Source organism: Prunus dulcis, chromosome 7, assembly GCF_902201215.1.
Source record: "Prunus dulcis chromosome 7, ALMONDv2, whole genome shotgun sequence".
Classification (NCBI taxonomy): Eukaryota; Viridiplantae; Streptophyta; class Magnoliopsida; order Rosales; family Rosaceae; genus Prunus; species Prunus dulcis.
Window position 1 is genome coordinate 15,026,194 of NC_047656.1, and position 22,399 is coordinate 15,048,592.

The following is a 22,399-nucleotide window of genomic DNA, read 5'->3' on the forward strand; positions in this document are numbered from 1 at the left end:
TTTGGTATGATTTTTATAAGCTAGTCACTTTTTCTAGTTTATCCAAGATCAAAATAGTATCTGCAAGCCCTTTTGAGCATTGCAGATATTGTTGGCACTTTCATCGGACTCATTGTAATGTCTCAAATAGATTACAGTGGTGTCCGATGAGCTCTGTTTATGTCCAACAACCATTCCCCCTTTCTGTTGTTAGGTTATTTATTGTTTTTAATCAAATGTATTTAGTCTGAATAGATTCACATTTGCTTTCTTGTAACAATATTATGCATTTCGGACATAATCAACTTTGAACTTTTATTGTATCTTCTGTCCGATGTTAGTTTAAAGTTGGTGTTTCTTCCAAGTTTTATTCCATAGCAAGTGAAATATTGACGTCCTCTTAACTGAGGCATAGAAAAGAACTTATCCGAGCAAGATTCCCTACTTGGAGCACAATGGCTTTGATTAGAGGTTAGGATCAATGAGCCCGGCACTATTTTCACATCACTTGATCACTCATTTTCTCTTTCTACTAGAAGAGTAAAACAATAGTAGTGGCACGCCTAATGCATTTAAAGAGAAGGGCAGCGTCAAAGTCCAAACCAAGGGCCCAAACGAACCTTTCTTGATCAACAAGTAACACATTGTAGCTGAGCATCAACCTGCAAAAGGACTGAGGCATCGCAATGTTCTCCAGAAGCCCACAAACACTTTTGGCACATACTAAAAATATATACATCTTTGTCACAACATTCAATCATCAACCACATTGTAGGGTTTTGTGAGAACATAATTAGTGTAATAATTTGCATCTACTAAAGATTGAATGCCCTACCTTAGCAAATTGATTAATTGAAACAACTAATTAATGTATGAATTAAACATATACCCTCCTTACAACACTCCGTCATCACATATGACGTAATTGTGAAACAATAAAAACCAATTATATTATATATAATTTAATAAGGTATAGCTCAGTTGGTTGAGCTCTTCTATCTCCATCTATATGAACACCTGATAAATATTATTGTAAACTCCTTCCCCTAATCGCTTGCACTAAATAGAAACCCTATTGTATGAATTAAACATATACAACCTCGTATTCACAATATCTAGTCATCACATACGACGTACTAGTGAGACAAAATTGGTATAACAATTAGTACATACAAAAAATTTATTTGTGACAGCAACTTATGAGGGCTGAAATTAAATCAGGTGGGGTTGCAGACCCCAAAACGTCCATTATCCATCCAAGATTTCCATAACAAGTCAGCACCTGCTCCGAAGTTTATCCAACTAAGAAACAAACAAAAGAGTAATACAACTCCGCTGGACCAATGGAACATCACCTCGTATGTCCACGTGGCAACCAGAAACCGGACTCCCATGTACCCCGCCGTACCGGATCCATACTCCAATAAATAAAGGATTAAGGAATAAATTAGATTTTTCCAAAAATGCACCAAAGTTTCCTAGTTTTCCCTCGCATTTCTCGCACAGGTCCATCTTGCTTTTAAATACCTCCTAAAAACACACCATAATTTCCCATTTACGATTTTCGGGTATTAATTTTTTTTTTTTTTCTGTACAATTGGTTTTAATTCTCACTCACTTCTCACTTCCGCTGAAAACCCATTTTCGTGGACTCTCTCTGTCTCTCCGTCTCTTCTTCTCTGTGTGAAAATGCAAACAGAAGCTCCAGCAATGGCGGGACATGAGGTCCTCCCAGTCTCACCCGGCGAGGCCTGCAACTCGTGCCCAACCTCCTCCCTCGAGAACATCGAGAAAGGTTACTGTGGAAGCGCGCCGTCATTTGACCCCAGCTGGCTCATTGACCCGAGCTGCGTCGAGATTGGTCCAAAAATCACAGAGGGGCCACGCTCTACGGTCTTCCAAGGCTTGTGGGTCCCATTTCTTGCACTGGAACACTGTCTCTGTATCTGTTTGCTCTCTTTTTCTTGGTTGTGCTTCTTGATTAGGTTGCTCACATTGTTTGCATGTTCTTGAATTGTCTTGCTTTTGGTGCTGGTTTGTTTGGTTGAGTTGGTCTCTTTGTTTTGGTTTGGTCTGTGAGTTGCTTTAGTCTTGGAATTCTGGGTCTTTCTGATAAACCCTTTTGAGGGTTTTTGATGTTTTATGCGTTTTAACGAGTGTTGGTGTTTTTTGGTGCCAATTGTTAATTTCAGAGCCACATTTAGATTTTCTTTGATCTTAAAGTCCTGGTTCTCATTATTGGTAAACCCTTTGTGAGTGAAAAGTGAGTTAAGGTCTCCTTGTGGTACATTTGTCATATAACTCTAATTTATTGCCAAGATTAGATTGTACATTCTTTCGAGTAAGGAAGCAGAGAGAATTTCGTGCTATTATGCTGCATATACAGAGTTTTTGTATAAATTCATTGCCTTAAATCCACAGTAAATTATAATTAGAGGGTCCTTAGTGTAACCCTTTTTAAGTTTTGCATGTTTTTCTTTTGGGGGTGGTCTTATATCAATGTGTTATAGTGGTTGGATCACCGTTTATACTAGGAGAAGACATACCCTGAATGGCATTGATGAGAATCATTATTGAGAGAAATCATGTGGTTTTAACTGCTTTTGGTGAATACTCCAAATTGGACGTGATCATTCTGGATTTTGCAGTCCACTCATTTGTTAGCATAGGAGGGATCAAAAACTTCATTAATGTAGGTTCGATTGATTGCGGTTGTGGATGCTCCAAAATGGGATGCAAACATTCTGCATTTGGAATCTATTCATTTATTAGCATAGGAGGGATCAAAAATTAATTTATTATAGGTTTTGTTGAATTGTGATCAAGGCCTCCCTTATTTCTCTGCAAGTCATCACTCTGAAATGAGGCATTGAGGCGTGTAGCGTTTCTATGCTCTCAGGAGTTGCATAAATGCAATCATGACGATTATTAGCAGTATATAATGCAAGTGAGAAAATCTGTTGGCAATCTTTTAAATATTATATAGGACCGAAACCATCCTACATTAATCACCAAGCAAAATAGTTCAAGGAAGGAGGTATGTATTAATGTGTGGTAGATTAGAAATTTAAAACCATTGGTTACTTATGGTAGGTGATATCTCTTGTTTTAATTTAGAAGCCCTGGCCATTATTTATGGTGTCTTTTATGTTTCAGTATCCCGGGGTACTAGGAGACGGGGTAGGGTAGTGAGACGGCAGGCAGGTGGGTTCAACCAACAGCATTTGCATATCATAATGAGATTATTAACGTATGGATCGTTGGTCTTTGAGGACGTAATATCAGTTGATGAGGCCAGATTAATATTAGACTTTGAAGTTTTAATATAAAGATTAATGAAGAGTAAACAGTTTTAGACTTTTAGGCATATACAGGACAGAGAGAATTATCATCTGATATTTGGTTTTTGGCGACATATCAGTTGATGAGACCAGATTATATTTAAAGAAGTTCAGCTATAAAGATATGTTACCAAGTCCATAGGTTTAGGTACATGCAGGACCAAGAAAATTGCATGATACAGCACAGTTTGCCAAGAAGTGGTAAAAAGGAGTTTTAATTATTTGGCTGCTTGGGCCAATTTGAACAGATGGAAAACAGGAGAAGACACTCTGCGATTGAGTAGAGTTGAAAAGTGTAGTGTTTGTAAAGGTCAGTATAATTTATGTGTCATCCTTCAATGCAAGGAAAAAAATTTAAAACACAGCTGTCATAATAATTATTTGGATCATAGAAGTTGCCCTATCTAGAGCGGAATGGCAAACTACGTAGTGAGGAATAGCAAATGAGGATATCTTTAGATCTTTTTAACTTGGTGAGGCCTTTTTTAGATTCATTAACTTAGTTTATTTATAGTTATCATATCTTTTATACCCGAAGGTTGAATTCCTGGAAAGCGAGCATATTCCAACGTAGATGTCACTGAGGACACAAATCTAATCTCTTTGTTGCAGTTAGTATGAAAATCATTAATGATTAATGTCAGTAGAAAAGGTTTGTAGCAGGGTCTTGCTTCTTACGCTAAATGATTTTCTGAAACCTACTATATGAGACGGGATTTTACTTGTATTGTGTGCAAAACTTAAATGGTATCGTGTGCTTTTTTTATAATTTGTGTGTGTATAACTCATAAATCTGAGTGTTGTTCCATGCTGCAATGGAGGAATGTTTAGTTCTGGATGATGATAGGGTGCTGACTCTTTCAAGGCTATGTTTCTAGGTACAAATCCAAGCCTGTCGCTGTAAAAATTATAGAGCCAACCAAAGAATCAACTGAATTGAAGGAAAAATTTCAGAGAGAGGTTATACTTCTTGCAAAGGTGAAACATGACAATATTGTGAAGGTATCCTACTACTTATTTCCTCTTATTTGTTCTCATGCCTGCATTTTTTATAAATATATACTGTTTGTTCATCATTTCTTGGAATTGGAAAGCCTTTTCTCTCTTTTGTAGAGGACTTTAACAACTTGTACCTGCCTGGGATGAGTTCTATACTATTCTGGTTCCTCAGTTCCTCGGTTTGGTTATTAGACGAAAACATTTATGTAAATTGACTTTTTGTTTCAAGAAACATCTTTCTTCGATTTATATCAAGGTGATGAGATGAAATCGTGACCTGAGGAAATGAACACCTCTGAGATCGCTGTACTTTTGTTCCTAAATTGGTATTCAATGCCCTTTTAGCTTCTGCAAACTGGTTGCCTAAATATTAAAGTAATGATGGTTTGGGATAATCTTTGCTTGGAGTAATACTTGTTCCCTCACGATTCCTTAAATTACTCATAATGTAACCATATATGGAACTTTTGGTACTGTACTGACTGTGAGAATAAAGTATCTTTGACAAACAACTCCTGCTATACATCACTGTATGTGATTACAGTTCCTTTTTTGAGAATTTACTAGCACTCTAAGAACTGATAGAGTATTATCTGCACGAAACCTACATATTAAGGAATAGAATCTACATATTAATAGTGATGATAGTATTATCTGGAACTTTTAGTATAAATTATGAGATATAGTGATGATAGTAATTTGGAAATCTACATATTAAGGAATAAAATCTCTTTTCCTTTTTGGTTTCTGTATCTTTCGGTTTCACCATGCTTCACCTCTAAATGTATCTAGATTCATATCAGTGTCACTTATTCAAGCTTGAACATCTTACGTTCATGATCAATGCCCTTTGCCCATGTGCTCATATAAGTCATTGCTCTGAAACAGTTTATTGGTGCGTGTTTTGAACCATCTCTGATGATACTTACTGAGCTTATGAGAGGCGGTACAGTTCAGAAGCATCTGCGGAACATCAGGCCACAGACCCTAGATCTAAAGCTTTCCATAAGTTTTGCATTGGATATAAGTCGGGCTATGGAATACTTGCATGCAAATGGTATTATCCATCGTGATTTAAAGCCAGGTAATTTTTCCTTTTCCTTTTCTTTTTTCTGGTTGTTCTAGTTATTTTAGTTTATTTTGATGATGGGCAACTGATCAGGCGTTTGGTTGGCAACATATCCCGCTTGTAATTGTAAATGAGGTCCTTAGTAGATCTACAAAAATATTTAATCATTTCTAGTTTTGAACATTTGCCAGAATGCTATTGTTAGAATCATCCTGTTTTCTTTTAGTTTTGCATGCTCGTCTAAGTTCTAATTCTAGAGTATTAGACAATATGGTTGAAACATTGTTCTTCGCAGAAATTGAGTTCTAATCTAAAAAATAACCTCCTTTTCTTTCCCAGCCAATCTACTTATTACAGAAGACATGAAGCAAATTAAGCTGGCTGACTTCGGGCATGCTAGAGAGGAGATAGCGGGTGCAATGACTAGTGAGGCTGGTACATACCGGTGGATGGCTCCTGAGGTGCAGTTTTTTGTGTTACTTGTTCAAATTTTTATACTGCAAAAAATTTCATAATATGGCTAATTTTTTTCTTTTTATCTGAATTAGTTATTCCACACAGAGCCACTTCCAAGAGGAGTGAAGAAGCAATATGATCACAAGGCAGATGTGTACAGCTTCTCCATAGTTCTGTGGGAGTTGCTGATGAACGAAACTCCATTCAGGGGAAGGGCTAGTATAATGGCAGCATATGCTACAGCGAAAGTAAATCCTGTGACTGACATTTAAACATAAAATAATATTCCAGAAACCCGAAAACTCTATCTGATAGCTACTGCAAGCTCTTTAGCACTCCTATCTGTATTCTCTTTTAAAACTCAGCCCACTTCATTCCATGGTGCTTGATCTTTTCGAATTGCCTTAGATTTACTAAGAAACTTGTATGATTGTTTATATTTGGGAAAGTTTGATTTTGCTGCTGATCCGATGAACTGAGTGTAACATGAAAACAATTTTTCGAAAGTTAAATGACTGTTGGTGGATTTTTCTTTTGCCATAGAAACAGATGTTCTATGATTTGCTACATTCTGTGGAAACATTTGGATGAATTTTTCGCTCTTGCTTTGCAGGCAGTACGGCCGAGCCTGGATGACATTCCTGAGCAGATCATCCCACTCCTGGAGTCCTGTTGGGCACATGACCCAAAGACCCGGCCTGAGTTCATGGAAATCACAGATTTTCTTTCCAACTTGTTCAAGGAACTGTGTTCAACTGAGGCTGAACCTCCCAAAGTCGTTGAGACTGAAGTTGAACATCCTGAGAACTGCAATGTGAAGAAAGAAGAATCGGCAATTACCAACCATGTGATTGACAGGCCTGAAGAGAAGAAGAAGGGTAAAAGGCGAAAGAAGAGCAGATCATTAAGCTTCTTGAGGTGCTTTGTATGTAAGTGCTGGTGTGGTTGACAAGTGGCATTGTGGGTTCTGTTTTGGGTTCTTTAGGGCTGAGGGGCTCACTCCACAGGCTAGGAATTGTTTTGGTTATTCACTCACCTTTTGTAGGATACACAGAAGAACTACAGATATAGATAGGTACACACAGCCAGGGTTTCTGAGCTGAACTGTTGTTATGTAACTTGTGTTACAGGCAACTGTACAGAAATTACATTGGTAGGAACCTTAGAATAAAACCAAAAAAAAAAAAAAAAACAGATAGAGAGCTAGAGAGGGAGTTGGATACAAAGTGTTTTCCCGGTTGGGATTGCTTTACAAATCAAGAGCTTAATCTTTTGTCAATTTTGATCTTTAGCATTTTATTTTTCTTCAAATTCTTCTCAAACCATTGGATTTTGTATTTCATTTTCATAGGTATGCTGGCTTGTCCCTTTAAAACTCTTAGATTTTGGAATATTTTGTTTCGTACAAGTTAATGTGATTAGTCATAATGACACCCTTTCTGATGCTTGAATTGTTGGCTATGGCAAAATTAGTACAAGTTAAAACAGTAGGCTTTCAGATAAGGATCTTGTTTCCCTTTCTATGCTGGTTGCTTAGTAGTGCTTATCTTATGCGTTGACTAAGCGAAAACATCATTGCTAGTGGTAACTCTATCCAAGTTATGTGAATTTGTAAAGAAGGTAAAAAGCTATTTTTAAGTCCAAAATTTTTAATTTTGGATAATTTACTAATGAAAAGATGTGTAGGGTTCTATATCAAAACTATTCAGGTTCTAAAAACGCTTCGATTAAATTGTAGATGATTGCACGTATATATATACGACAATAAGATATTTAAGTATTTGTATTGATGTGGGGTTTTTGCATGTTACAAAAATTGTAATAAATGTTGGACTCACATAATTAGTGTATATTGAAGATCGAGAGACGTGCTATAATTTGAGTGGGATAAATATGTAACAGCAGCGGGTATTTTGATACAAGGAACAAATTTTCAAGAGGAGAAAGTGGGTCATGAATTTTTTCCATATTCAACTAAAAACTATAGCTTTTTTATTAGGGTGACGTGGCCGTAAATCAAGGAGAGTTAGTACAAGAAACCGGACAGGAGGGAGGGAGAGAGAGAGTAGGGATAAACAATAAAGAAATAAAATAAAGTAATAATATTAAATTAAATTAATATGAAAAGGTGGCTGTCAGGATGAGTCATTGTGGCTTCTGCATCGTCACGATCTAATCCAGTGAAACGTGGACAGCTGGACACATTTTCCTCGCACGTGTCTCCCCCGCCAAACCCTAACCCTTTTTGTTCCGGTAGACCACCGCCACACTGGATCACTCCGTACAGCCCCCAACCCACATATCTACTCAGCCCCCCAAACCCAAAGCCGAAGCCCCATCCCCAAACAACGACAAAACTAAAACTAAAACTACTTAGAGAGAAAAAGCTGAAGCCTTCATCTCTCTCTCTCTCTCTATCTCTCTCTCGCTCTCGCCCACGTAGTTTTGAATTGAAGGTTCTAAATTCGAAAACCCTAGATTCCTAATTTGTTAGCCGTTGATCTTAAATAAAGTGTTGTTCCACCTGGACTTCCACCTCACTCTCCTAAACGCCATGAAAGCAGGTCTCTCTCTCTCTCTCTCTCTCTCTCTCTCTCTCTCTCTCTCCTTATATAATGCAAATCACGCGTCTCATGGCCTGATTTCCCGTAAATTGCCTTTCTGTTCGTTTTGTGTTTGTATTATTCCACGGATTGTGTCAAAATCTGAGCTTTGTTGAATTCTTTGTTGCGTACGCAAGTTAATCTGTTGCGCTTATTGGCTGCTATTTATATACTCTTAGCTTTTGCTTCAGCTCTGTGATAATGGTTTGATTGAATTTTGAGCTTGCTGTAGGAAAATTAGTTAAATTGAGATAAGGGTAGGTGTAATTTAATCCCCAGTTGATAAATTTCTTGGCTTTGAGTGTCAAATCGGTGCCTGAATAGTAAATATTTGACAATTTGAAGGGGATTTTTCAGTCTTTCCCTCTCAACCCTTCTTTGGTTAACCACATTTTTTGTTTTGGTTAATCTTGATTAATTGAACCATCTAATTACTTATCTTAGGGCTGTTAATTTTGTTGTTTCGCAGGTGCGTCATAGATATATATATATATATATATAAGAATAAACGTGATCTGTTAAATTGTGAACTTAAGGGGTGTTTTCTGGGCCAACAAAAATGGGGACAGGGGAAGAGGGCACGCCTTCTAAGCCTTCCAAACAAGCTTCTACAGCTCAGGTAGTCCCTCCCTCCCTCCTCCTAAGTCCTCAATTCTTTCCCCTCGAGTTTTTAATCAGTCTCCCATGAATTTACAGGAAATACCAACAACACCTTCATATCCTGATTGGTCCAGCTCTATGCAGGTTCATGATGAAAACACATTCTGGGTCAATATGTGATTTTTTTTGAAGTAAGCAGATAGATAAATTTGATATCTTGATAAATAATTTTAATAGCTCATAGCTTCTTGTTTAGGCTTATTATGGTCCTGGAGCTACTCCACCTCCCTTTTTCGCCTCTACTGTTGCTTCCCCAACTCCACATCCCTATATGTGGGGAGCCCAAGTAAATGTCTTTTCCTTTGTTACATAGGAAAGAAGATTGCATTTATTTTTTTTGGTTGAAAAAAGGTGGTGTTTATTCTCTTTTTGTGTTTCAGCATCCTATGATGCCGCCATATGGAACTCCAGTTCCGTACCCAGCCATGTATCCTCCAGGTGGAGTTTATGCTCATCCTAGTATGGTCGCGGTATGATGCTATCCCTCTCATATGATTATATCCCCTCGCAAACCAACTCTGACCTATTTGCTTTATACACGTCTGTCCATCTTCATTGATAAAAATGGCCTCTATGATGTTATCTAAGATTTCAACCTCATCAGCTGATTTCTTGCATTCATTTACTCTTTAGACTCCAGCCTCAGCACAGACAAATCCAGAGTTGGAAGGGAAGGGCCCAGATGGGAAAGAGCGGGTTTCAACCAAAAAACCCAAGGGAACTGCAGGAAATACAGGTTTGGTTGGTGGCAAGGCTGGGGAGAGTGGAAAAGCAACTTCAGGTTCAGGAAATGATGGCGCTTCAAGGTGTGCTAATCTTTGCTTTGGATTTCTCCTTTCGACAATTTAGATTTCTCTTTTCTCATTTTACATTGGCTCCGTGCAAGATTTTTGTATCAGTGTGGTGCCTTGTTGTCTGACTGTAAATTTTTTGGATAATAGTGGTGAAAGTGGTAGTGAGGGTTCATCAGATGGCAGTGAAGATAATGCTAACCAACAGGTGTGTATAAGCATTTTAGCTAATTGCTCCTAGGTGTTGGTTGTTATTTTGCTTGACTAACAAAGTTGCGGGCCCATCTGGAAAATTATTGTTGCCCATTTTTCGCTTGCCCACATCTACACTTAGATATTCTGTGTTGGACTTTATACTTCCATATTAACCTGTTCGAACAAAATTTCTTCTGGTATGATGTATTCTTTTTCTTCTAATGAAAACATGGTTGATTTCTCTCTAGGAGTATGGTGCAAACAAGAGGGGAAGCTTTGACAAGATGCTTGCAGATGGTATATTAATCGTGTTCAACTTCCTGCTTGTGTTATATTTGTAAAATGGTTTGCTCATAATTAATTTTCCAGGAGCAAATGCACAGAATACTGGGGCAATTGTTCAAGCTTCAGTGCCTGGGAAGCCTGCCTCTATGCCTGCTACTAATCTGAATATCGGAATGGACTTATGGAATTCAACCCCTGCAGGTGCTGGAGGAGCAAAAATGAGAGCAAATCCATCAGGAGCTCCATCAGCTGCGGGTGCTGACCACTGGATTCAAGTACGAATCTTTCTGTTATCTTCTAAATTGTTATTTTGTAATCACTATCCAAGCAAAAATTTACACGCACACATGATGATATATGTGTATGTAATAGAGAGAGAGAGAGAGAGAGAGAGAGAGAGAGAGAGAGAGAGAGAGATGTTGTCAGTTTATTTTTCGGACCAATATGGAAGCACATTTAAAGATTCCACTTAATTAATGCTAGATTAACAACCATGTAAATTAACATGCCAGATTGTGTGCCAAGAGGAAATTTGCCTAGTCATGGTGGAGACATTATGAATATCTTTCTTAAAAGACTGGCATTATAGTAAGTTCTAGTAAGGTTTTAATTTTTTTTTTCATGATTTTGACAGGACGAACGTGAACTGAAAAGACAGAAAAGAAAGCAATCAAATAGGGAGTCAGCTAGGAGGTCAAGATTACGGAAGCAGGTACAGATGTTCTTATATACACTATTTGGCAGCAATTTCCCTGTTCTATCTCGCTTTTTATTTATTTATTTAAATTTCAATAAAAAGGTCAGTACCCAATTTGGTCACAAATGAAGGGCTATGGGAGGAAAATCGGATTTAAGGAAGAAAAAAAAGTAATATTTGTCCCTCTTTAACTAGTGGAAATTTTAATAAGCATCGTGTGCTACATGATGATCAATTTTAAAGGACCAATCAAACAGTAGAGCTATGTGCTAAGACCTGAACAAATATAATATATATTGATATCATACATATATATGCTTAACTCCCTCTTCCATTTCTTATGTTTACCAGGCGGAGTGTGAAGAGCTACAAGCAAGGGTGGAGACATTGAGCAATGAGAATCATAACCTTAGAGATGAACTGCACAGGCTCTCAGAAGAATGCGAGAAACTCACATCTGAGAATACTAATATAAAGGTTTACTTCAATACAATTACATTTTCTTCTTATTTTACTTCTATGTCAAATGTCATATCCATGTTCACATAAACCCAAATGGGGAGAGGATCCTTGCTGGTTCAAGTTGTAGCTTGATGGGTTAAAAGCAATCAAAGTTGCCTGAATGTTTCACTAATCTGTTCCACTAGTGCAGTCCATTTTTTGATACTAATGATTTTTTCTGCTATACAGGAAGAGTTGACACGAGTGTGCGGACCAGATTTCGTAGCAAACCTTGAGCAGCAGCCTGGTGGTGGTGAGGGCAACAGTTGAGAAGGAATTAATTTCTCTCTTTGTAGTAACACAAATTTACTGAGCTCCGGAAGCCATGACCCTCACTCGAATTGAGCGTAGAGCATTTGTCTCCCTTACTAATTTATACACTTAACCCTTCTCTGTAACTGTAACGTTTATTTATCAACTTTCAACTGAGTTGGATCCTCGGAGCCATGCAAATTGTTGTTGTACCATTGGAAAAGAGTATATAATAGATTGCTTCCATTGACTATTTATCTTTTCGAACCAATTTGTACTCCCTCATTCTTCCTCCCCGTTGTTACTGTTTCTGTGCTCAAAAATGATGCTGCGGACGGAGTGGAGGAGTTTGGTTATAGAAACAGCAAACTTTTTGTATCTTTGTTTCGAAGAGGCAGAGGCTGAGAAAGAAATGATGCAATTCACCGTGCTTTTTACTTTCATAGATTCATTAATTCCACATCAAATGTGAGAGTTGGGAAAATAGGTGGTGTTTCCCTTTCTCTTACCACTAGCAGGGCATCAGTTAGAAAAGGCAGTGCTTGGTTAAAGATCTTCCAACCAGACGGCTTCTGATATGTCTAAGAAAAAAAGGGTAGGAAAGGAAAAGACAAGGACAAAACGTGAAACCGAATGTGGTAAAGATAAACATGAGCAATATTTCCATGTGCTAAAGTACAGTTAGAGTTGACATCATATTTACCAAATTGTGAGATAACATGCCAAGAGTAAAGCTACCCAAAAATGATTTTCTTCATTGCATACTACCTCAGATCTTCACTAATTACAGCACAAATAAGAAATACACAATTACGTTACAAAAGGGAAGGTACTTTTCTTTCTTTTCTCCTTTTGCACCAGGAACAGAAGGATTTCAAAACTACACATGTTACCAACAGGGAAAAACACTAATCATTCTCTTTTTAATAATATCACTAATCCTCATGATCAGACTCCGAAACTGGGGCTATTCTTGCCTGGCCTTCTATTGCATTCTGTTGTGGTACATCTGAATTAGGCCTCGGGTCTGTTAAATAGGAGGGAGGGCAATGAACTGTAGTCAGAAAGACTGGACCAGCAAATATAACAAACAAGCTCTAACTACTAGCCTGTTAAACTAATGATATCCATCACATTATATACGATCCCTTTGCAGGGGAGAAACTGTAGGTGTTTGACTTGAGTGTATGTGGTGGGGGTACCAATGTCATTCTCACCTGAACCCAAAATTTTCATCACCACAGCCCTAGCATACTCGATCTCCGCTTGGTGTGCACTAATGAGTTTGTGCTGCAATATAGAAACCAGATAGCTCTATGAATGCACATCGTAGTATTTTACCTACAATGTAAAAACAGAAACAAGCACTTGCACAGACAGTTGATTTTGACCATGACCAACAAATTTCAAGGGTACTGCTTACCAAAGTAATATTCACATAAACTCACATTGCTCAAGAGACAGAAGGCATACCAATTCACCATATGTGAGTCCCAGAAATCGATCAACCCTAGTTTGATGCTTCAAAAAGAATGGACGTAGATGGTTCGTGTACAACTGCTTTGCTCCCTGGTAGAATCAGGCAGTTATTTACTAATTTTCATAGAAGAAAGCAGGTAGTTAATTACAACACAATTTTCCCCATGTGTCCGTATCTCATAAAGTTATGCATATAAACAGAGTATGTTATGAAATGCTACAAAGCATTATGAACACAGCTAAAAATGCAACCATAGAGAAAAAAAAAAAAAAAAACCAAAATAAATATGCATTTATTTTCTTCCAAGTGCCTGTTATCATCCTCATTAACAAGTGATGTTCAACAGAATTGGATGACAATCATGATGCTGTCATTACTGCCTGACAGCCGAGACTAGCTGCTTATCACTTGACATCACAACTAAAAGATATAAACTCTAAAGCTAAATCAACTAGTCTAAACTACATTTTACTCCTCATAATCTCATTGCACCAACCCCCTTCCAAGTCCCTTCCAAAATGCCTTTCAAAAAAGAAATTTCAACCTAATTCAAAAGAAATATGCTTTAGTATTATCTGCAATGAGCTTCATTTTATAATTATATATATATATATATGCACAGTAACTATGTAATATGGTTTTGTTAATAAACCCAGGAGAAGAGTCCAAGTGATGAGGTAGGTGGGGAAAAGGGTTAAGATTAGAATAGGTCATGGGTCAAATCTCATCCCAATCTGGCAAAGAAAAAATATCATTCAAAACAGAAAGATGAAAAAAATTGTGAAATTACTCAATTTATCCAAACATTCCCAGGATGTTTCCCGAATTACAAATGAGTTTGAATATACGAGGATAATTGAAATGACATACTGGAAGTTAATGCAAGAGAGGGTGAGAGAAAATAGATAATTAGAACCAACTCAACTTTGTGACTGCCTTTGTCATTTTCATTATGTACTGACACAAACACTCCAAAGAGAAGAATAGCATTGAACTTACATCGACAGATGGAAGTTGGAGCCAAACAAGAAAGGCAAACTTCAAATGATAGTACATTGGGCACCTGGTTACAACGACAATCAAAATGAGGTTGTCTATCAAGCTCAGGTAAACGCATGCTTAAATTAGTAGTGATATCTTTTCTTATAATGTTGTTAAGATGCAATTTACTCTTTCCCTATGCCAACATAATCTCATTTGTAACGATAGTTAAAAACACATTATATCCTGAATGCTACTGCACCATAGTCTTGTTGGAGAAATGGTTCATGTCATGATTATAACAAGTACATGAATAGATAACTTTAAAAATATATGAAAGAGTGTAGGATATCTGATTTTATTATTTTTCAAAATGTGGATTTCTTTTAATTATATAGGAAAACTGAATTTTTTGCTATTCAATTCATCAAAACATTGTGGTTGACACATGCAATTCATCAGGGGTTTAATTAAACCATCTGTAATGTACAAACTCGAAAGAGGTCAAGAGTAATCCTGAAACTACACAAAACCGTATGGGATTCTGGGCAAATATACAAAGATGAACATGCACATGTAAAAAAGTAGTACACGTTAAACGACACAAATAAAACAATTTATCGGGTTTTCAAGGGGGAAAACTTGACCCATCTAACCTAAAATAGAGAATCTAACTTCATGACAATTGTAATGATTTTGAGAAATAGGATCCAGAATCTTACCAAGAAATAAGCTTGTCTGAAAATATTTCCACAAGGCTGAAAGATCCATAAGCTGCAACCATTTGAAGTGGACAATTGAAAGAACTAAATTAGTTGCATACAGTTGAGATGAAAGGTGAACCAAATCCAAGTTCAAAAGGAAAATAATACTAATAAGAATAATAACTTCTAACCTGCCCAATATAAAAGCCACTTTTCTTGTGCATTACGATCTTTCCTCTCAATTGCCTTGCATGTACAGTATACTGGTATACCAATCCCCACAGAACAACTATACCAGAGAAAAACTGAACGTCGAATCACAAAATAACCATTTTTGAAGCTTATACAGAAGAAAGAAACGGTAGTCATGGCTTACCATGCTGTTCGAAGAACAATGTTTGAACCGAGAGGGCAAAGGAGCAATCGTAAACCTACCTGCATTTGACAATCAAAGTTTCTTAATTTCTCACTGGAAATGGTAAAAAATCATTGGTTTATTTCCTCTAATTCATTATCTTGCACCGGATCAGCAAAAATTGAAATTCTAAAAACAAATAATCAATTTAAAGTAAATCATCGGAAATATTATTGAATAAACAATTTAATTTCATATTATCAGTTATTACGAATCCCTAAATCAAACTGGAATTCGAATTTTGGGATCAGCCTGTTACAACTGTTGATGCGAAATTGAAACGAGAGCAAGCCAAAAGAGAAAAATGTCATTGAGCAAAGAAAGGAAAGCAAAATCGGAGGAAGGTGAAACTTGACCTCGCTGGCTATGTTGGATCCGAGAAGCGCCATCTCCGAGCAGAGCAAAGAGCGCAGGGAAACCGCCTAACCGCTAATTTCGTTTTCGATATATGGCGTTTTTATACTTGTGATTTATTAATCTAAGTTAGTAGGCACGAGATAAATGGAAAAACTGAGAATTTAAATTAAGGAAAAAAAAAAGTAAATTAAAAACTAATATCACTTAAAATGATTTTTCGTTAAATTTAAAACCCATTCCACAAGACGTAGGTTTGTGAGTCTGTCCTCTTGCATTCAAGTTTGAATTCCTCTCTCCATTGATTATCGTATATATACTTTTAAAAAATCCAAATCCGTGTATTTTACTCTTAATCAATTGTAATTTTTTTTTTTTCTAATTCAATCGAATTCACATGTTGAGATTTATTAGACCTTGAAGATTATTAATCTTGGGAAGAGGGTTTAGCAACCTATATATGAACTAAAGCAATTGGTAATGTAAATTAATATTGGAAAAAGGAGGAATCGAACTTAGGATTTCGAGTACAATAATAAATACTCTTAAATCACTTGAATTTACAAGCCACTTACATGCTTTGTTATTAGATTTTTACAACCCACCCGTGACGGATCGGGTCTGCCCTACTAATCCAAGGGGTTGGAGTGTGCTTAATACAATCTCACCAACATGTAATTGCGACCAAATTAAGATCATCTTGCTCACTTGGTTTAACTACCAGTATATTGTTAATAATTTAAATGCTCTATTTTAGTTACAAACTTAGGCTACAAGAGTCAATCTTATAATTCAATCTATGAAGATGAAATGTAAGAAATAAGTGATGTGGAATGAAATATGATTCATTGATTCATAATTGAGTGTTGTGACATTGCCAATAATTGCTTAGCTTCCCTGTTATGTTTGTTCAAAAACAAGCCGAAAAAAGAGTTACAAGGGCAAAACGAAACGAGAACCACACGTACACCAAAGAAAGAGAAAACTAGTCCCAAATCCAACAAAACAAATTGGTCGGGATCATTAACTTAACCTTAAAACATAATTACACCCCAAACCCCCAATAGTTAAAGAGTCAGAGTATAGACTATAATGAAGTAAAATAACTACTTAATTATTAGCTAGTTCTAGCTAGCTAGCTAGCTGCAAAACGCTAATTAGCGGCCCTAATTACACCTCCATGCCGACGTGGCAACCAGGGCTCTATCGTGCCAGCAAAGCACCAACTCGGCCTGCCGTTTCGCCACGTGGAACCCCCTGACCTGGACCTTCCCCAGCAAGCACTGGGCCTGAAAGTCCGCAAACTGGCTCAGCTCCACAGCCCTCATCCCTGCCCCTTGAAACGCTTCCCGCCACGGTGGGACCCTCCTCCCCGCCGCCTCCACCGCCGCCTGAATCTTCGGCCGCAGCAAAAACGTCTCAATCTTCTTCACCACTTCGCTGGAAGCCGCCGGGGCCGCGTCGAGCGACTCCAGCATAACGGAGAAAAACTCGAGGCTGGAGACAAAGTTCCTCCTGAAAGACGTCGTTGCGGAGTCCCCCATCCCGTCGGCGTCGACAAACACCACGACGCTTGGCGACAACCGCCGCATGTCGCCAAGAAAAGCGGAAATGTTGTTCTGAGAGCAGAGGCGGCGCAGGATGTACGGCGAGAGCAGAACCGCCGTTTTCTCTCCGTCCATGAACTTGACGGCCTTAAAGGACATCATCTCGAACGTACGGACGGGGACGAACTCTACCTGGAACCTGATCTTGAGGTCCTGAGCGAACTGGGAGAGGTTCTCCTTGACCAGCCGGGTTTCGCCTGCGTACTCCTCGGGCACGATAGCGGTGATGCGGAGCACCTGTGGGACTGGGCTGGTTCGGCCAGCCACGTCAGCTTTCTCGGCGAGCTCTTTCATCAGGGAAGCGTACTGGCCACCGAAGCCGATGTCGAAGTCGACGACGTGAATGAAGGCGGAGCCGCTGAGGGCTTCCAGGAGGGCTTGGTTGGTCGTGAAGTGGGAGAACATCGGGACTGGTGAAATTCCACAAAAGAACTTGTAGGCGCGGATGGTCTGGACGATTTCGGACCAGGACGAGAGCTGATTGTGAGCCGCTGAATCTGAGCCGTTGAGGATGGACTGGAGGGCGTCCCTGAAATAAACCGCCGCACGCTGGAGCGGTTTCCCGACGGGTTTCGACGGGGAGGATGATCGTAGCCGTTGGTTCAGGCGGTCCAGGATCCCCTGGGCGAGCTGCAACTCGTCCGAGTCGAAACAGTCCGCGGCGCGGATTAATTCCTCTATGAAATCAAACCCGACGTTCCAATTTCCCGGCTGATGGTCGTAAAAATTGTGGGTGGTGTTAGTGAAATTCTGGGTGGAGTATACTTCGGAGAGATTGATGTTGAAATCGGAGTGGACCAGCTGGGTCGGGTCGAACGGCTGGGGATGTGGGTAGTCGGAAAGATGAGAAATTTGTGAGTCGGTGGAGTTCAATTGCGGAATTGAAGTCTTCAAGTTGGGAACAGAGTCGTCGTGCAGGCCCAAGTCTCTCATGATCGAGTCCCAGTCCAGATTGTGCAGGGCCTGCTCGTCCCACTCAAGAGGGTCATGGTGATTTGAGTGAGACAGGACGTCTGAAACCGCTGAAATTTTTGCTGGTTTTTGCTCGGCCACCGGGCTGGGGCTGTGACGCAGGTCAAGAACAGACGTGGGTTCGTAGCACAAGTTTTGGATATTGAGATTGGCAGGAAAATTGAGGCCTCGGTTGGTTTGGTTGGTGTTTGTGTTTGTGTTGTTGTTGTTGCAAGATTCGAGTTTTGGGTTGGTTTGTGGAGAGGAAACGGGTACTCTCATGGCTTAGCAAGAAAGCTCTGTTTGCTCTATGAGCTGCTGCTCTGTTTTTGGGTGCTGGAAACGAAAGAGGGAGATGAGGTTGAAGAAGAGCTGAGGGGGCTTTTGGATGTGATGATTGCTGGCTTTTTATCTTTGCGTGTGTGCATGGAGGTTGGTGCTTGCTTGCATTAATATGTCATACATGACAGACATGGATGACGAGGGTCAGAGGAGGCTTTTAATCTCTTTGAGGCTTCTTGCTCAAGTCTTCCATGGCCATTTGCTTTTTGAGTTTCTGTGTCTTTGTTTGATTCGCTGCCTAATTCGCTTTTTGTTAACTCTCACTCAGCCCATGCAAAGCACTGAACTCAACCCATCTAGTGTTGCTTGATTTTCAGAAGGATCGCATAGGCAAAACTTTAATCACTCAAACCAGTGAAGTGAGCGGTTGGCTAGCTACTTACATGCACCAATCAACGATTGGCTTCAACGGGGAAAGTTTAGGTTTCCATGCACTATATTTTCCTCATCATATTCCTCACCAAAATTTTATATTTTTATATTTATTTTAATTTGAGGTATCTATCTTAATGTGTGAGTGGATTCCACTTATGAGATAAATGTGATTAACAATATAATTAGCAGATTCAAACTCTGAATTAATTTATTTTTTTATAAGTTTATTATTGGTGATAATTTTTAGAATAAGAAAGTCACACATAAAAACACCACGTAAACGATTGGAAGTCACACGCGCTCGTACTTACGGTCCCTAATATTGCTCCATTTCAGTCCTAATTGTGTTTTGGTTAATGTCATGCATCCTTTTCCTTTTTCGTCTTGAATCTGTTAAAATGGGTAAAGGTGAAAAACGGTCACTTGCAATGCCTTCACATCATCTGTACAAAATTCCAAGGCCTTTGCATATAGGAAGACTTCTCAATTCGTTTCAAGTCTTCAACGTAAAACGACAAATAAGTCAAACTATTGGCGTTAAAGCTCCAAAGTTGTGTTTCCCCAAAACTCTTCCGAGGAGAGGACCCACAAAAGCTCTTACTAAAACCAACCCCCCTTTACCTTTACTTATCCCACTTTGAGAAAAGCTTAGAAAAAGAACCATCATTAAATCTTTGAGAGGGCCGCAGATACTGGCTCACTCTCCCACATCGGAAGTTGGCAAAGTACCAATTAAAACCTAATTAGAGTATAATTAACTCTCTCTTTATCTTAGGTTTAATACCCTAAACTAGCATTAATTTATACTCTTCTTAATTTACTTAATTAATCAAAGAACAAACTGTCGACGTACTCTACAAGAATGAAGCAACGTTCACACTTGTTGACGTTGAGGAGGGACCCAAAGGCCAAAGGGATGGACCCTACATGCAAATACTCCAGCGTAGATTGATTGGGCACAGGCGAGGGACCCACAGGACCCACAAGTAGGAGCCACTAGGGTTGCTTTTTGTCGGACATGCATGGTTTTGCATGGGCATGCACCATAGCAGCGTAGAAACCAGGCCCACGTTGGATTGCTTTGGCCAATTGCCATTGGCGGCAACCAGAAAGAGAGAATATGTTCCTTACAAGAATTTCCAATATGGAGAGAGAGAGAGAGAGAGAGAGAGATAGATTGCAATCACCGATTGATTGATGCAAATCCTTCCGTCCATTTACGTACCAAAGAGCAAGTTAACACACAAGATCTAGCGATGCACATTTTCTGCACCTTTTGTTTTGGTAATGGGTGTGATGGGTGGGAGGAACTTTACTATTGGAAAAGTTTTTGCCCACCACAGAAAGATGGGTCGAGTCTTTTTGCTAGAGACCTATAAACAAAAGTATTTTAGTACTAATTTTATAATGAGCTGAAGCACTTAAGTCCTAATCAACCTGATTATCATGTGTGTTTCATTCCAAAGCCAAAAAGAAGGAGAGGAAAAGAAAGGGTTTGTGTTAAATTGCCAATTCTTTGAGTTTTTCTGTGCTCTTTTTTTGTCGTTTAATAATGTAAACACTATGAAAGGATGATATAGGATCCTATGCAACTACATTCAAGAAAAAAATAATAATTGCATTTTGATCTCTGAATTTAAAATGAGGAATTTGAATTTTATTTTTTATTGCATTATGTTGCATGATAAATTTTTTTTTTCCTTCTCGGAGTTAGGAAGGAGAAGGGGATTTCTCACATACACATTACCAATAAGGTGTCATAAAATTCGAATCTAAGACCAATAGTCTGCAAATTAAATTCACCGTCTAAACCACTTGTGTATATAGAGTTTTCTTTATAATTTTTAACAAGTATCAAACGTAGTCTCTTTTTGTATAGTTTCTTTTAACATTCCATTAAAAACTTTAAATTGTATGGTCAAATACAAGTTTCTCATTTGAAATCCAGTTATAAAAAATAAAAATAAAAGAGCTATATTTTTTTTATTTCTTTTCCTTTCTTTTAATTTCAGAACGGAGAAGATGACAAAACTAAAAAGAAAAGATAAATAGATGGTAAAGGACAGAATACGTTGCAGTAGAAAAAACAGAAAGAATACGACAAATCCTAATGTCATTGTAGTTTGTATTAATTAACCCTTTTTTTTTAATGGACATTTCTTTTTGTAAATTGACAAGTATAGATGTTGCAGATTGATTTGAGCTTTGATGATTTTATATACCATTAACTATTAAGGCATCCTCGTCCATTCTTTTAGAATATAATAAAATAATGCAACTGACGGCATCGATGAAGAGTTACAAAATAATTCAATTGTATATCTACTGACACTTTCGACAATAATGATAAGCATATTTTTCCTAATAATACAAAGGAAAACATCAGCAGATGATTCCATTATGGGTAGGATATGGAAGATCCAAGGTTTGCTTAACATGATCTCTTAACTCCTTATAGTCAAAATTCTTCTATTAATAAACTGTCAATATTGTTATAGACGTTGGGATTAAATTTCTCATTATCCTAAACTTCGTTTGTGCATATACGTTAGGATTCACGAGTTGTTTATATGTATTTAGGATTTACTTAATGCTTTTAAAAGTGGGCGAAAATAATTTTTTTTGTGGCCTAAAAATAGTTTAATATTGCAAATTAGTATGAAAATGGAGTTTTCTGTAGCCAATACTTATCAATGGAGGTAGAAAAGTACTTACTTAAGAACTAAGGTTTCTTATAATTAAGTACACGGGGCACACACGGTGGGAGAGGGAAGCTTGAAGCACACAAAAGAGAGAGAGAGAGAGAGAGAGAGAGAGAGAGGAGGTGATGGGAATTGAGCGGGGTTGAGATTCTGATTTAAATCATTCATATAAAGATGGTCTCACCAGTCCATTCACCCACTCTCCAAAAGAAAATAAAAGGCAAAGGGTGATGGGGAGAGAGAGAGAGAGAGAGAGAGAGAGCACTGGCGCATGCAGCTGTGGTAGGGAGATTTTTTAGGCACCATAGTGGCCTGAGGATCTTCTATCTCTCTCGTGCAAGCATTCACCTTACACTTAGAGCCAGCAAGCCCTCCTCCTTTTTGTGATATGGGATTGGGATCCCCACTGGATATGTTGATTTTGCTTTGAAAAATACCCCTTGATTCATTTTAGTTTTTATATATGTATGACCACCATTCTTCATTTTCTTTTTCTCTTCTTTGATTCCTCCACATTTTATACATGCTCTCTCTCTCTCTCTCTCTCTCTCTCTCTCTCTCTTTGATTCCTCCAAATAGTATGTGGTGTATGGTGAAAGGTGTTTGGTATACTCTTCTGCAACTTGAATTGATGATGGCATGACCAACTCTCAGATATGT

The 22,399-nt window shown here is 38.3% G+C and overlaps 4 protein-coding genes across 6 annotated transcripts; 2 read left to right on the plus strand and 2 right to left on the minus strand.

Annotated features, from left to right (window-relative positions):
• The first annotated feature begins 1,550 nt into the window (after positions 1 to 1,550).
• Positions 1,551 to 7,036, plus strand: LOC117633506 (serine/threonine-protein kinase STY13-like). The gene is made up of 6 exons (XM_034367133.1): positions 1,551 to 1,886; positions 4,199 to 4,322; positions 5,208 to 5,403; positions 5,728 to 5,849; positions 5,937 to 6,092; positions 6,458 to 7,036. The coding sequence occupies exons 1-6, from the start codon at positions 1,669 to 1,671 to the stop codon at positions 6,791 to 6,793; spliced, it is 1,152 nt and encodes a 383-aa protein (XP_034223024.1). The 5' UTR covers positions 1,551 to 1,668; the 3' UTR covers positions 6,794 to 7,036.
• Positions 7,037 to 8,047: 1,011 nt separating this feature from the next.
• Positions 8,048 to 12,091, plus strand: LOC117633874 (G-box-binding factor 1). 3 transcript variants are annotated; one of them, XM_034367700.1, is made up of 12 exons: positions 8,048 to 8,408; positions 8,917 to 9,066; positions 9,144 to 9,191; positions 9,304 to 9,393; positions 9,488 to 9,577; positions 9,741 to 9,913; positions 10,049 to 10,106; positions 10,342 to 10,390; positions 10,463 to 10,653; positions 11,013 to 11,090; positions 11,427 to 11,552; positions 11,766 to 12,091. In XM_034367700.1, exons 2-12 carry the CDS (start codon positions 9,007 to 9,009, stop codon positions 11,844 to 11,846), a joined length of 1,044 nt encoding a protein of 347 aa, XP_034223591.1. In that variant the 5' UTR covers positions 8,048 to 8,408; positions 8,917 to 9,006; the 3' UTR covers positions 11,847 to 12,091. The 3 variants fall into 3 exon arrangements, with proteins under 3 accessions (XP_034223591.1, XP_034223592.1, XP_034223590.1); XM_034367701.1 differs by having other exon boundaries at positions 8,172 to 8,408; positions 8,984 to 9,066; positions 10,580 to 10,653; XM_034367699.1 differs by having other exon boundaries at positions 8,175 to 8,408; positions 8,984 to 9,066.
• A 466-nt stretch (positions 12,092 to 12,557) lies between these two features.
• Positions 12,558 to 15,893, minus strand: LOC117633876 (HVA22-like protein k). The gene is made up of 8 exons (XM_034367702.1): positions 15,765 to 15,893; positions 15,370 to 15,428; positions 15,185 to 15,282; positions 15,012 to 15,063; positions 14,308 to 14,371; positions 13,302 to 13,397; positions 13,046 to 13,118; positions 12,558 to 12,855 (listed from the first exon to the last, which is right to left on the minus strand). Exons 1-8 carry the CDS (start codon positions 15,795 to 15,797, stop codon positions 12,764 to 12,766), a joined length of 567 nt encoding a protein of 188 aa, XP_034223593.1. The 5' UTR covers positions 15,798 to 15,893; the 3' UTR covers positions 12,558 to 12,763.
• Positions 15,894 to 16,636: 743 nt separating this feature from the next.
• LOC117633540 (scarecrow-like protein 15) lies at positions 16,637 to 18,948 on the minus strand. The gene has a single exon (XM_034367179.1). It carries the CDS (start codon positions 18,600 to 18,602, stop codon positions 16,929 to 16,931), a length of 1,674 nt encoding a protein of 557 aa, XP_034223070.1. The 5' UTR covers positions 18,603 to 18,948; the 3' UTR covers positions 16,637 to 16,928.
• Positions 18,949 to 22,399: the final 3,451 nt, after the last annotated feature.